The sequence below is a fragment of the Oreochromis niloticus genome, linkage group LG11 (assembly GCF_001858045.2).
Source record: "Oreochromis niloticus isolate F11D_XX linkage group LG11, O_niloticus_UMD_NMBU, whole genome shotgun sequence".
In the NCBI taxonomy this organism is placed as follows: Eukaryota; Metazoa; Chordata; class Actinopteri; order Cichliformes; family Cichlidae; genus Oreochromis; species Oreochromis niloticus.
The window spans coordinates 1,256,790-1,270,384 of record NC_031976.2 but is presented as its reverse complement, the minus strand read 5'-3'; the positions used below and the strand labels follow the sequence as shown (position 1 = coordinate 1,270,384).

Here is a 13,595-nt window from a genome sequence, read left to right as displayed (position 1 = left end):
CTTTCTGCAGTACAGTACCGTTCATCTGATGCTCATCAGGGTACCACAGTGTGTCCAACAGACAGAGGGGGTTGGACCTGCAGGAATTAGTAGCACCAACTTTCAAGTCTCGAGTCTCCATTGCTGCAGAGCAGCTTTAAATTGTTAACCCATGCTGTGTTCCCTGAAAAAGACCTTTTTTTTTATAATTCTGAAATGTGCATTATTTTTCACTTTTGGTTTACCACATATTTTATTTCAACCTGGCAGTTCATCACTTGTTTGTTCTATTTTAAGATATTCATTGGACTTAAACTTGAATTGCATTAAATAACTGGAAAAATTGGGCTGTTCCAAACATTTTCATCGGTAGTGTGTGTATATATATGTGTGTGTATATACACACACATATGCTCTACCTGCTCACATATGCTTGTGATTTAATCTTATTTATATGTATATGCACAAAGGCTCCGGCCCAGGACCGTTGAAGCAACAATGCAACCACTGCTACACATCTTAGACTCACTTCCAAATTAAACTATTTGAAGGAAAACTGATGTAACAAACTGCTAAACATGCCCAACTTTCCCACAGTGTTACAGCCATCAAATTCAGATTTGGAGTTAGTCAGTCCAACTACTACAATCCTACTTTGGTCACGTAAATAACTGCTCACCTGATTTATTGTCACAGAATGTTTTTACTGCACATTGGAAAATATTCCAGTTTTTCTGGAAATGCGGTCACATGTAATAGAGTATAGTTACTTCAACCTCAGCAAAGCAAGACTTTTATTCTCTGGCCATACCTGACATTTTAGTGCCCTCACCTGGACAGAAAATCGCTGACACTGGGATGAGCTTAAAGACAAACCCCCAGAGGGAACACACATTTTTATCAGAGTTAATAATCGAGGCAGTTGAAATAAACACCAACTGTTGTGTGTGTCTGTGTTTTTAAACAATTTCCTCTCCTTTCATTCTGAGTTTGTAAAAAAAAAAAAAAAAAAAAAAAAAGCAGACATGTCCTTAATGGCCAGAAGACGGCGTCCAGGGCAAGAGCAGCATGTTCCTACGATCATGCTTGAAGCCTTTGAATTCCACCGTCCTGCTCTGCCTTTAGTCTTCATCACTACCCATCTCTATAGGGTCAAAATCTGGGTCATCTTCATCCAAATCCAAGTCCTCAATGTCCTGGAATAGTGACTCGTCCACTTCAACGTTGTTTCCAGCTGCATAAGAAGAAAGCCACGGGGTTAGAAGAAACTTCACAGGAAAAAGATTATTCCTACCAAATCCACACACAGCTGTTCTCTCAACAGACCCAGATGATCTGTGACCCTTACACAGCAATCAGATCTTCCCCCAGCTAATTGCGATATATCACTTAGAAAGTCACATTTTTTTCTCCCTTTCACTTGTCTCTGCCTGCTGCCAATCCATATCCATGCTCAACCGTTCCTGTTTCTCCCTAGCCACACAAACACAAAGGCAATTCCATCCACTTTCTGCCACTTATCCAGGTTCGGGTCACCGGGGTCTGAAGCCCAGACTTCCATCACCCTGGGTACCTCTTCCAGCTCATCTGGGCAGACAATGAGTTGTTCACAAGCCAACCAAGACATATAATCTGTCCAGCAAGTCCTGGGTCTGTATGGGAGCACCCACCAAGTAGGACACGCCCAGAATGCTTCACCCAGGAGGTTAGGGGGGGCCTCCTAGTCTGATGCCTGAACCACCTAATCTGAGCAGCGGCTCTACTCTCAAACAGCTGAGCTCCTCAGTCTATCACTAAAGGAGAGCCTTCAAAGGAAGCTTACTTCTGCCACTTATATCTGCAAATTTGTTGGTTTGGTTACTCACCTGAGCTCATGAGCACAGGTGAGGGTAGGAAGGCAGATCGCAGTAAATCAACAACTTCGCTTTTACGCTCACTTCTCTCTTCACGATGATACAAAGTCTGTGGCTCAATCCTGACAAGCTCACATTCCACTCTCCCCTCACTTGTGAACAAGACCCCGACATACTTAATAGAATAGAATAGAATAAAATTCAACTTTATTGTCATTGCACATGTCACAGGTACAGGGCAACGAAATGCAGTTTGCATCCATCCAGAAGTGCTTTAGCCGTGATATAGATATATTACAATATATATTAGCATTAATATAGATATGCAAGTATATTACTCCTCCACCCGGGGTAGTAACTCATCCCTGACACAGAGTTTGACTCCACCCTTTCAAGATGAGAAGGTCTCGGAAACTGAGGTGCTGATTCTGAATCCAGCTGCTTCACACTCGGCAGCAAACCGCTCCAGTGAAAGCTGGAGGTCACCACCTGATGAAGCCAAGAGAACCACAACATTCGCAAAAAGCAAAGCTGAAATCCTGATGCCACCAAAACAGAGACCCTTCACTACCTGCTGCACCTAGATACCGTCCATAACAGAATCTGTGACAAAGGGCAGCATCCACCAGAAACTAGTCCGACTTCCTGCCGACAATATGGCCGTCACTACACGTACCTAACGCCCTGTAACGACAGACAAGAGACCTCATACTCCTGAAGGATAAACCCGTCGACTGACACCGCTGGGATCTACAGCAATAACATCGGAATGTCATTTGGACTGTTGAAGCGTAGTCGGATGGTAACAAAAAAATGTTGGTCGGGAATTGCACTACTAGAAGGCAACACTGCAGATACTGAGTACAGCTATAAGTATCTTTTAATCCCACAAGAAAATGGAAACCGTAAAGAGGAAGCTCTGAAAACTACAACCACCAAATACCTGCAGAGAGTGAGGCAAACCCGAGGAGTCTGCTGAATGGGAAGAACAAGATCCGAGCAATCAACACTGCTGGGATAATAGGATGGCCAAAGGAAAAGGTGGAAGCCACTGAGACCGAGGCAAGAACGTGAGCGTTTCACCCCAGACACAGCACACTGAGACTGTACACTAATAGGAAGGGAGGAGGTCAGGGACTACTGAGTGTCAAAACCACCATCCCGAATGAAACAACCATCCATCAGCCCATCATGACTGATCATGTGCCTAGTGAATACCTCCAAACACAGACGTCCAAACAAGTGTTATGTTTAGATTCCACTGTCCTATAAATGACTCAGTTTAGTCCGTATAACAAAAAGAAGCAGAACACTCAGAAACAGTCCTTACCATCTTCAAGGAACTGAATGTCAGATGTGTCCAGGTTGTGGTCTCTCTCAAACAGCTGTTTACCTGGTGACAGATGCAGGGTCTTCAGTCTGGACACGTATGTCATCATCTTTACAGTTTTTGATGTGTTTGAGTAACACCACGTACCTGTCAGTTTGGGTTTTCCTGCCTGCTCTTCCTCTTTCTGCTTTTTCCTCCTCAGTTCAGCCATTTCCAGCTCAAACTTGGCTTTCCATGCCAGGAAGTTTTCAATGGTTACCACTGTTCCCTGGAAAGCCACCTGTTGAAAGCAACTACTGTTATAATGGAGTAAAACCTTGGTTGATTGTGTGCACTCAAGCAGAGGGTGAATGGTCATAAATCCAGTCTGGATTCTACCTTCTCTGCTTCCTGGGCCTCTTTCTCTTTCCTCCGCTTTTCCTCTTCTTGCCTATTTTTCATCACATCAACAATTGTATTAAGTTTCTCTTGAACAGCTGTAACCAGGGTGAAGATCATCACCATGCCCAAGTTTTCTTCTGCCTGTACAGTGAACACAAACATACAAAGCACACTGCATTGATAGAGCCACATTTCACCAACTGTCCAAGAACAGTGCAACACTTTTGGTTCTTTTTTTTTTTTTTTTGCAATAAGGAGATGGAGAGATGTCTGATGTCACCTACATTTCTATCATTATTATTATTGCTGTGTAGTTTAAGGAGCTTGGAAAGAAAGGTTCTGTAAGGTTCTTGGAGATGTTTCACTTCTCACCTGTGAAGCTTCTTAGTTCACATAAAAAATGCAAAATTGAAAGTAAAGTAAATTTTCTCATCAAGCGTATCCTCCCGCTGATGCGTTCTTATTTGACTGTCACAGACAAATCTATGAAAAGTTTGGACACAGCTTCTCATTCAATGGTTTTTCTTTATTTTTACTACTTTGGACATTGTAGATACAACACGAAGACATCAGATATATGAGCAATGGAGTGCTGCACCGTGGCCTGGCCTCCACAGTCACCTGACCTAAAGCCAACTGAGATGGTCTGGGATGAGATGGAGCGCAGAGTGAAGGCACAAGGGCCAACAAGTGCTCAGCATCTGTGGGAACTCCTTCAAGACTGTTGGAAAACAGCATTATGGTATTCTACACTTTCTGTTTACTACATAATTCCACATGTGTTCATAGTTTTGATGCCTTCAGTGTGAATCTACAATGTAAATAGTCATAAAAATAAAGAAAAACCATTAAATAAGAGGTCATGTCCAAACTCCTGACTGCTCGTGTATGCCCTGTATAAAGCTTACATCAATCTGATACTCTGAATTATATTGATAAAAATAATACATTTATCAATCCTTTTAAACACTTTGTAAACTTTTAAAGTTGTCTCCATCTCGCTGCATGTCTGACATGCTTCACTGAACAGTTCAATGAACATACACTGTTATTAATATGCAGACTGAATCATATTTCATTAAAATGTTGCTTTAGTCGTGCCCATGGACCAGCTGTACAAATGTTGTTTCTAAAAGTCTGGAGCTTTAAGATTCAGCAGGATTTCTTCCATTTCTTCACAGATTCCTCTTAATGAGGTTTGAGCTTCATCTAAATCACAAATGTAGACACACAGCAGTGAAGCTGTCATCCAAGGCACTGGGCTTCCATCTAAGCATCTGGAAAGATCTAGAAGCCACTAATTAGCCCTCAACCAGCACCAGACCCACGACTGCCCAGATAAATCCAATGACAGACCTGCTGTTGTAACAGTGTGAGGATATCTTCTGTGTCACTCTCCTCCAAGTTCTCCTGGGAATAGATTTCCCACAGCGGGGGCTCGTCTGGGTACTTGTCTACATACGTAAACTTTAAAGTTGTTTCCACAGCTGCAAAAAGACAACAGACAGTTCATGTTCCACAACTTTACGAGTGCAAAATGAAAAAGTTCTTTTTATTATTTAACTAAAGATAAAACTTTCATTTATTCTTTATTCACTACATGTAAAGTCAAACAGGGTGGATACACATGTATCCCCCCAGCTTAGTGCCTGCATAGTGGGGTTTTCACTAGTGGACGGGAGGATTTCTTTCATTCTGGTCACGTAACGGGTCCTGTTATTCGTGCTTCTCAATCAACGATGCAGTCTACCCAGCGTTCCTGGAGCCCCTGAGTGGGGTACATTAAAGTGGCCTTTGCTGTGTTACTAAGACCCTCCCCTTCACTATTTCAGTAGCGGCCGGGCCGGAGAGGAGGGAGGAGCGGCTGCAGCAGTCGGAGTTGGGAGTACTGCAATGTGCTGAAGCAATGTGAAACAGACACAAACACAGTGTGGAAGCAAATAAAGAACACTGAACGTGAACGTGTGTCAGGTCCTTCAGGGACACAGGCCCTCTATGAGCAAGTGCCTCAGTGACAGTGGGAAGGAAAAGCTGTTCTGCTGGAGGTTTCTTCCTGTTAAAAGAAACCTCCAGCAGAACCAGGCTCAGGGAGCGGCGGCCATCTGCCACAGGAAGAAGATGGGCCAAAGACACGCTGTGGAAGAGATCTGGATTACTACTAACTAATGAATAGTGCATAAAGACATAGTTAAAAAGAACTGCCCAGTGCATTATGGCCCCTTTTCCCTTAGTACCCACTTGGGTTGACTCGCTATGGATCAGCGCCACTCAACTGGTTTTCCATTACAACCCAGTAGTACCTTGCTGGTGTGCTTGTCGTCATAGCAACGTGTCTGCTCGTCCTGCGAGGTAATTAATATGCGACACGAACGCTACAACAAAGGTGGATGTTGAAGTGAATATATACCTGCTGCTCTGTCGGGAGCTTTTCATCACCCTCCCCCCGGCGTCGGTTTTTGTAGCCGTTTCCTGGCAGTTTTGATTTTATCGTGAACAAGATGCTCTCATTATTCATCGAGTGACGCTACTGACCAGCCAATCGGTGGCATGCAGTCTGACGATGTCACAATTTAGCACCGGTCTGGATCACTTGGAATCCCAGCGGAGCAGGTACTAAAAAGTACCTGCTGGTACCAAGTACTGTGCTAATAGAAAGCCCTGGAAACTGTGCTGAGTTGATCCAAGTAGTTTTATGGGCTTATGTGAAGCGACCAGCAGCCTACACCTATTGCAGCGTAACTAAGGGAGGATTCAGGGTCACCTGGTCCAGCCCTAACTATATGCTTTAGCAGAAAGGAAAAGTTTGAAGCCTAATCTTAAAAGTAGAGGAAATATCACAGTGTTACTGGAGGCCAAGGTAATACTAAGTATCTGATTACTGGTTATAGGGCTGACTTCAATAACCGAAGTTTTATCTACATTTAGAAGCCGAGGTCACCCAGGTCTTTAATGGTATAATATTCCTGTTTCAGCATGTACATGGAATTGGTCGAAACTTCCAATCAGTTAACATGAGGTAGCCACGCGCGAGTTAAGTGACCTGGCTGCACACGAACCATCATGACAGAAGCAGATGAAAAGCTTGAAATTAACCCCAAATAATCATTTCCTTCCATCAGCAATACTAATATTTTCAATTCTCTGGTGAGTTCAAAATTATTTTGCAAATAAATTTAAATAATTTTTTCATCTTTCAACTAGGCCTGCCACGATTAGTCGACTATCAAAATCATAAACGGCTAATTTAATAGTCGACTAGTCGCAAAAATAATCGGCGACTAGTTCGCCTACCAAAATGATGGTTTGTGGCAGCCCTACTTTCAACAGCAAGAGTTTGATGGTGACAGAGGAACTGTGTCTGTCTCTGGTTGTGTTGAAATGGATGATGCTCCTCCCAATTAAGAGGCCAAAGGACTCTGCATTAATGGCTATGCTTCGGCAAGCCTACTCACCAAAACCACAGCATCACAGGAAACATCAACTAGGAAGGCAAAGGAAGAAGTGAACAGTTACAGGCCAGTTAAAGCTGATCCACTGATCTTGCGGCCATGCAGGGGAACATCCTTAGAAGCAAAGCAGTATCACTGGGACCAGTGTTCCTTCTGACCTGGTTCTTTCAACTGCTGTGAGAGTGTAGTCCTGAATGGGCTCAGTGTTAATAGATTTCACACCAGAGGTTTCACAATACTGTCCTATTATCGTGATCCACTTCAAATGTTAAGTTGCTTTTAAATATATGCTATAAATGTACGCATGCATATATATATATACACACACACACATTCTATAAAGTCAAAGTCAAAGTCAGTTTTATTTGTCAATTTCTTCAGATGTACTTGCCATACAAAGGAATTGAAATTACGTTTCACACTGTCCCATGCGTAGACATAGACAACAATAAAGTGCAGATGCACAACATTTAGGTAACATACAGGATATAACAAGACACGACCTACACATAACATATAATAAAGTGTTCCACAGTGCGCCCTGGAAACCAATGAGCAGTTCAGTTTAAAACACCCGACATAATAACAGCTGCAGTGCTAGCTATTACCAAAACACTGTTTTCCAACCACATTCATCAGTTTACTTACTTTCCCCGTTCTCCCCGGCATCGGATGTGACCGTGATGGTGAAGCTGGTGGGATCTTCTGAGAGCACTGCAAGTACACACTCATTAGCAACATCACTACTACTATGATTTCATAACTGATTGGTAAAATCTTCAAATATGCCTTAGTTACCCAATCTCTTCTCTTTGTCAGTATTCACATTTAGAAATAATAAAGATTTGTATACCAATAACAATAAAGACTTCAGGCAAGCATAACAATGTTTGCTTTTCCCAACAGCTACCGAGTGCTAATAGAAATAGTATTAGTATTTAACATTAATATGAGTATCCTTTCACAAATACAAGAACACCAGCAAGCTAATCCCAAAAAGTTGATGCTCTTCATCTGGACGTTTTCAGTGGCAGAAAGATTTCGTCACTCATCCAACTTCTTCAGTCTCAGCTGACTGCAGGCTTCCAATCTTATAAACAGTACATTTGTACAATGACTGAAACTAGCACCGCTGAATAACAATGGGCTGTGAGGTCAGTTCTGCAAATTCTCATGACCATTGATCAACAACCACTGATCACTGACCATGAGTCCCATTCACAGAGAGTTGGGGAATGGCTGCAATCACAGCATTGTAAGATGGAGACAGGTGTACCCTTAGGCCCCCTCTTCGATTCAGAGATGGTCTTTCTCTTTTCACGTGAAAAGTTTCAGTCATTGTACAAATGTCCTATTTAAGGTTGGAAACCTGCCGTCAGCTGAGACCGAACAAGTCCCCTGGATGAAACGTTTCTCCCACTGAAAACGTCCAGATGAACAGAATCAACCTTCTGGGATTTACTTACCTGGATCATTGAGCATGCACCAAAACCAGCAAGCTAAGTAACGTGTACTTGCTAGCTATGAGCTAGCTGCTACTTTCGTGCTATAATCCTACTTAACGTTACGTGCCATTCAGACCTGTAAAGGAGTCTGGGTAGATGGACTCGATGGCTTCGAGTTCATTCCGCTGCTCTTCGGCGTAGTCTGTCATGTTTGTGTAGCTACAGGTTATCTGGAAGTTCGTAAAATCATCACCAATACGTTCGCTGTGTGCTGCGTACTCAGCTGAAACAGTCGATCGATTATCTCGACGATCCGCCGCTTCTCCTTCTTCTTCTTCTTTTCGGGTTTAGCGGGGTTAGCAAACCAGCTTTGAACGTACATTACCGCCACCTTCTGGACTTATGTAGATCACACGCTCGACGCAAGAACAAGAGAAAAACTTGCGTCCGTGTGTTTGCGATTTTTCTTTATGAATGAGAAAAAAAATCGGCTCGTTTATCGATTATCATTTAGAGGAAAACAAACAAATAGATAAATAGATAAGGGAAACGAACCGTTTTACTAACAGGGATGTTCTCCCTTTTCCTGTATCCTTGGGCAACATACTGACTCCAAGTTGCTCTTCAACACATGAACCTTCAGTCCACCAATCTGCAATTCATCCATTGGTGTATCCAAAGTGTTTGTCTGAATGGGTGAATGAGGCACGTTGTACAAAGCACTTTGAGATATAAGAATCTATATAAGCTATATAAGAACCAGTCAAATTACCAAATCTTGTTTTGCACTTTTGTTGGTATTTATTTATTTATTTTTATCACCCAGACGTTTTTCACATAATGGCAGTGGACAGTTTTGTCCTTTTTCAGGAAGGCTACAGGATTTCTCAGGTGCCAAAAAGTGATAAGATAAGATAAGATAAGATAAGATAAGATAAGATAACCTTTATTAGTCCCACACGTGGGAAATTTGTTTTGTCACAGCAGAAAGTGGACAGTGCAAAAGTTATATAGCAAAATTAGAATACAATAAGAATAAAATACTGTACACAACTGTACAGAATAGAATAAAATAAAATACTATATACAGTAGAATAAATAGAATAAAATATACAATAAGATAAAAATAGAATGCAACTGCTATATACAACTGAGTAAAAATACAACGATGCCAGAAAAAGATTATTGCACATTAGTGTTATTGCACATGTGTGGATGTGTGTGTTTGATCAGTTAAAGTCTTTGTTGTAGAGTCTGACAGCAGTGGGGAGGAAAGACCTGCGAAGTCTCTCCGTCCCACACCGTGGGTGCCGCAGCCACTGAAGGAGCTGCTCAGTGCTGTCACAGTCTCCTGCATGGGGTGGGAGATGTTGTCCAACAGGGATGACAGCTTAGCCACCATTCTCCTGTCACTCACCACCTCCACTGGGTCCAGAGGGCATCCTAGAACAGAGCTGGCCCTTCGGATCAGCCTGTTCAGTCTCTTCCTGTCCCCAGCAGAGATGCTGCCGCCCCAGCAGACCACACCATAAAAGATGGCTGAGGCCACCACAGAGTCATAGAAGGTCTTCAGGAGTGGGCCCTCCACTCCAAACGACCTGAGTCTCCGCAGCAGGTACAGCCTGCTCTGCCCTTTCCTGTAGAGGGCGTCTGAGTTATGAGTCCAGTCCAGTTTGTTGTTCAGATGAACACCAAGGTACCTGTAGCTGTCCACAGCCTCGATGTCCATACCTTGGATGTTCAGTGGTTGCAGTGGAGGATGTTTGTGCCTGCGGAAGTCTACCACCAGCTCCTTGGTTTTACTGGCGTTGATCTGGAGGTAGTTCAGCTGGCACCAGTCCACAAAGTCCTGAGTCAGTCCTCTGTACTCCTTGTCGTCCCCATCAGTGATGAGGCCGACTATTGCAGAGTCATCAGAGAACTTCTGCAGGAAGCACTGGGTGGAGTTGTGGGAGAAGTCTGCAGTGTAGATGGTGAAGAGGAACGGAGCCAGAACCGTTCCCTGTGGGGCCCCCGTACTGCAGACGACCCTGTCCGACACACAGCCCTGAGTCCTCACATACTGTGGTCGGTCGGTGAGGTAGTCCAGAATCCAGGTAGTGAGGTGATGGTCCACTCCAGAGTTCTCCAGCTTGTCCTTCAGAACCGAGGGAAGAATAGTGTTGAAGGCACTGGAGAAATCAAAGAACAGGATTCTCACAGTGCTTCCAGCGGTCTCCAGGTGAGCGAGGGAACGATGTAGGAGGTGAATGACGGCATCATCCGCTCCAATGCCAGGCTGGTAGGCAAACTGAAGTGGGTCCAGTGATGAGCTCACAAGGCGCCGAAGCTGAGCCAGGACCAGCCGCTCCAGGGTCTTCATCAGGTGGGATGTCAGAGCCACCGGCCTGTAGCTGTTGAGGTCCTTGGGGCGTGAAGTCTTTGGCACTGGTACAACACAGGAGGTTTTCCAGAGCTGTGGGACTCTCCCCAGCCTCAGGCTCAGGTTGAAGAGGTGCTCCATCACCCCACACAGTTGGTCTGCGCAGGACCTGACGACCCTCGAGCTGATGCCATCTGGACCCGCTGCCTTCTTGGCTTTAATCCTCCTCAGTTCCCTCCTAACCTGGGTGGTTGAGAGAGACAGGCTGGAGCCTTGTGTTGAGTGTGTATTGGATGCTGTTGTTGGGGGTGGGGAGGAGTGAGCAGGGTGAGTAGAGGAGGTGTGAAGTGTCTGAGGTGTCAGAGGTGGAACAGCAGCAGTGGGGGTGGGTGAGTCTGCAGCCGATGTTGGAGACTGCCTCATGGATGAATCAAATCTGTTGAAGAAATGATTCAGTTCATTTGCCCACCTCACATCCCTCCCAGGCAGAGAGTTCTGATGTTTGTGGCCTGAGATGGTTCTGAGGCCTCTCCAGACTTCACCAACGTTATTTTGCTGAAGCTGGTTCTCCATCTTCTGCCTGTAGCTGTCCTTCCCATTCCTTATCAGTCCCCTCAGCTTTCTCTGCACCCTTTTCAACTCCTCTTTGTCTCTGGATTTGAAGGCCCTCCTCTTCTGCTTGAGGACAGCTTTAATTTCTGGGGTAATCCAGGGTTTGTTGTTGGAGAAACACCGTACAGTCCTGGTAGGTACGGTGTTATCCACACAGAAATTAATATAGTCAGTAATGCATGTAGTAAGGCTGTCGATGTCCTCTCCGTGGTCGTCACAGATCACCTCCCACACAGTGGACTCAAAACAATCCTTAAGAGCCTCCTCGCTCTCCTCCGACCATCTCTGCACTGTGCGGGTGGCTGGTGGCTCCCTGCGCACTAAGGGCTCATACACAGGGACGAGGTGCACCAGGTTATGATCAGATCTGCCCAGGGGAGGGAGAGCTGATGAACTGTATGCCTCTTCAGCATTGGCATACAGTAAGTCCACTGTTTTATTGTCTCTGGTTGGGCAGGTCACATACTGGGTGAAGGTGGGCAGTGTGGAGTCCAGTGAGGCATGATTGAAGTCCCCTGATATTATGAGAAGGGCTCTCGGAGATTGTGTTTGCAGTCTGCTGACCACAGAGTGGAGAGAGTCACAGGCTGCATCCGCGTTGGCCGAGGGGGGGACATACGCTGTTATCGCGATAACATGCGAGAATTCCCGGGGCAGGTAGTACGGACGCATGTTAACGGCTAACAGCTCAATGTCTCTGCTGCAGAGTTGTTCTTTTACAGTGATGTTCCCGGGGTTACACCATCTGTCATTCACAAACACTGCCAGTCCCCCTCCTTTCCTCTTACCGCTCTCTCTCGTCCTGTCCGCTCGCAGCAGCTGGAATCCCGGTAGTGTCACGCTCGTGTCCGGAGTTAGCGATGTTAGCCACGACTCTGTTAGCATCATGATGCTACATTGCCGGTACTCCCTCTGTGACCAGGTTAGCGACGTGAGCTCATCCATCTTATTGGGCAAAGATCTTACGTTTCCAATAATTACAGAAGGAAGAGATGGTCGATAACGTCTCCTTCTCGGGCGACGGCGCTCCTTCCCAGCACGACACCCCCGTCTTTTCTTCCTCAGCTCGCTGGGAATGTCGAGTCTGTCCGCCGGCAGTACCGCTGCAGATGTGAGTGAAGTTGGCCCCCCCACCTTCTTCAAATCCAACAAAAGTGGTATTAAACGTTTGTGCTACATTCGTGCTGGTTTGTGCTGCAAAAATTTTCGTTTGTGCTACTATCATTTTAAAGATATTAATAAAAATTTCTAGAGGTCATCAGAGGTCAACCAGCCCCCCCACATTAATTAAATCAAACAAAATGGGTGTCAATCAGTTGTGCTACGTTTGTGCTGCTAAAATTGTTGTTTGTGCTGCTTCTGTTTTAAAGATATTAATGAAAAGGTAAAAGTCAAAAGGTCAACCAGCCCCCCCACATTACCCAAATCAAACAAAATTGATGTTAAACGTTTGTGCTGCAAAAATTTTTGTTTGTGCTGCTATCATTTTAAAAATTTTAATAAAATAACGTCTTGATGCGTGCTTAATCGTCCAGGTAAGTAAATCCCAAAAGGTTGATTCTGTTCATCTGGACATTTTCAGTTGGAGAAACGTTTCGTCACTCATCCAAGTGACTTCTTCAGTCTCAGCTGACTGCAGGTTTCCCAGATCTTATAAACACATGTGAGTGAAGTTGGCCCCCCTACCTTCTTCAAATCGAACAAAATTGATGTCAAACATTTGTCCTGCAAATTATTTTGTTTGTGCAGGTTATGTTTCCCTAATTTTATAAACAGTACATGTACAGTGAGAGAGAGATGTTACATCTGTCTTCACTTGCATCCCAGTCATAGAAGCGTTGGAGGTAGTTCGTAAGAGATTACAGGATCACCCCAACCTCAGCAACAGGACCACTCTCAGCACTGATCAGCTGTGTTTGCTTTTGGAACTGTGTCTTAATTCCACCTATTTTGCATAAGGGTCAGTACTACAGGCAGAAACCTAGGTGTGCCATGGGTTCCCACAGGCCCCTGGTCAAAGTCACCAAACCAGTTCGTAAGCAGTGTTGGGACTAACGCGTTATTAAGTAACGCGTTACAGTAACTACGTTATTATTGTGGTAACGAGCACGGTAACTAGTTATTATGCCAAAACCAGGAACGCGTTACTCGTTACTGGGATTTAGATAGGCTCGTTACTCCGTG

The 13,595-nt window shown here is 44.5% G+C and overlaps 1 protein-coding gene across 1 annotated transcript; it reads right to left on the bottom strand.

The window, feature by feature from the left end:
• Positions 1–662: 662 nt before the first annotated feature.
• On the bottom strand, positions 663–8,781 carry rwdd1 (RWD domain containing 1). The gene is made up of 7 exons (XM_003454860.4): positions 8,574–8,781; positions 7,641–7,706; positions 4,900–5,030; positions 3,541–3,684; positions 3,310–3,442; positions 3,163–3,225; positions 663–1,213 (listed from the first exon to the last, which is right to left on the bottom strand). The coding sequence occupies exons 1-7, from the start codon at positions 8,644–8,646 to the stop codon at positions 1,101–1,103; spliced, it is 723 nt and encodes a 240-aa protein (XP_003454908.1). The 5' UTR covers positions 8,647–8,781; the 3' UTR covers positions 663–1,100.
• Between the last annotated feature and the right edge of the window lie 4,814 nt (positions 8,782–13,595).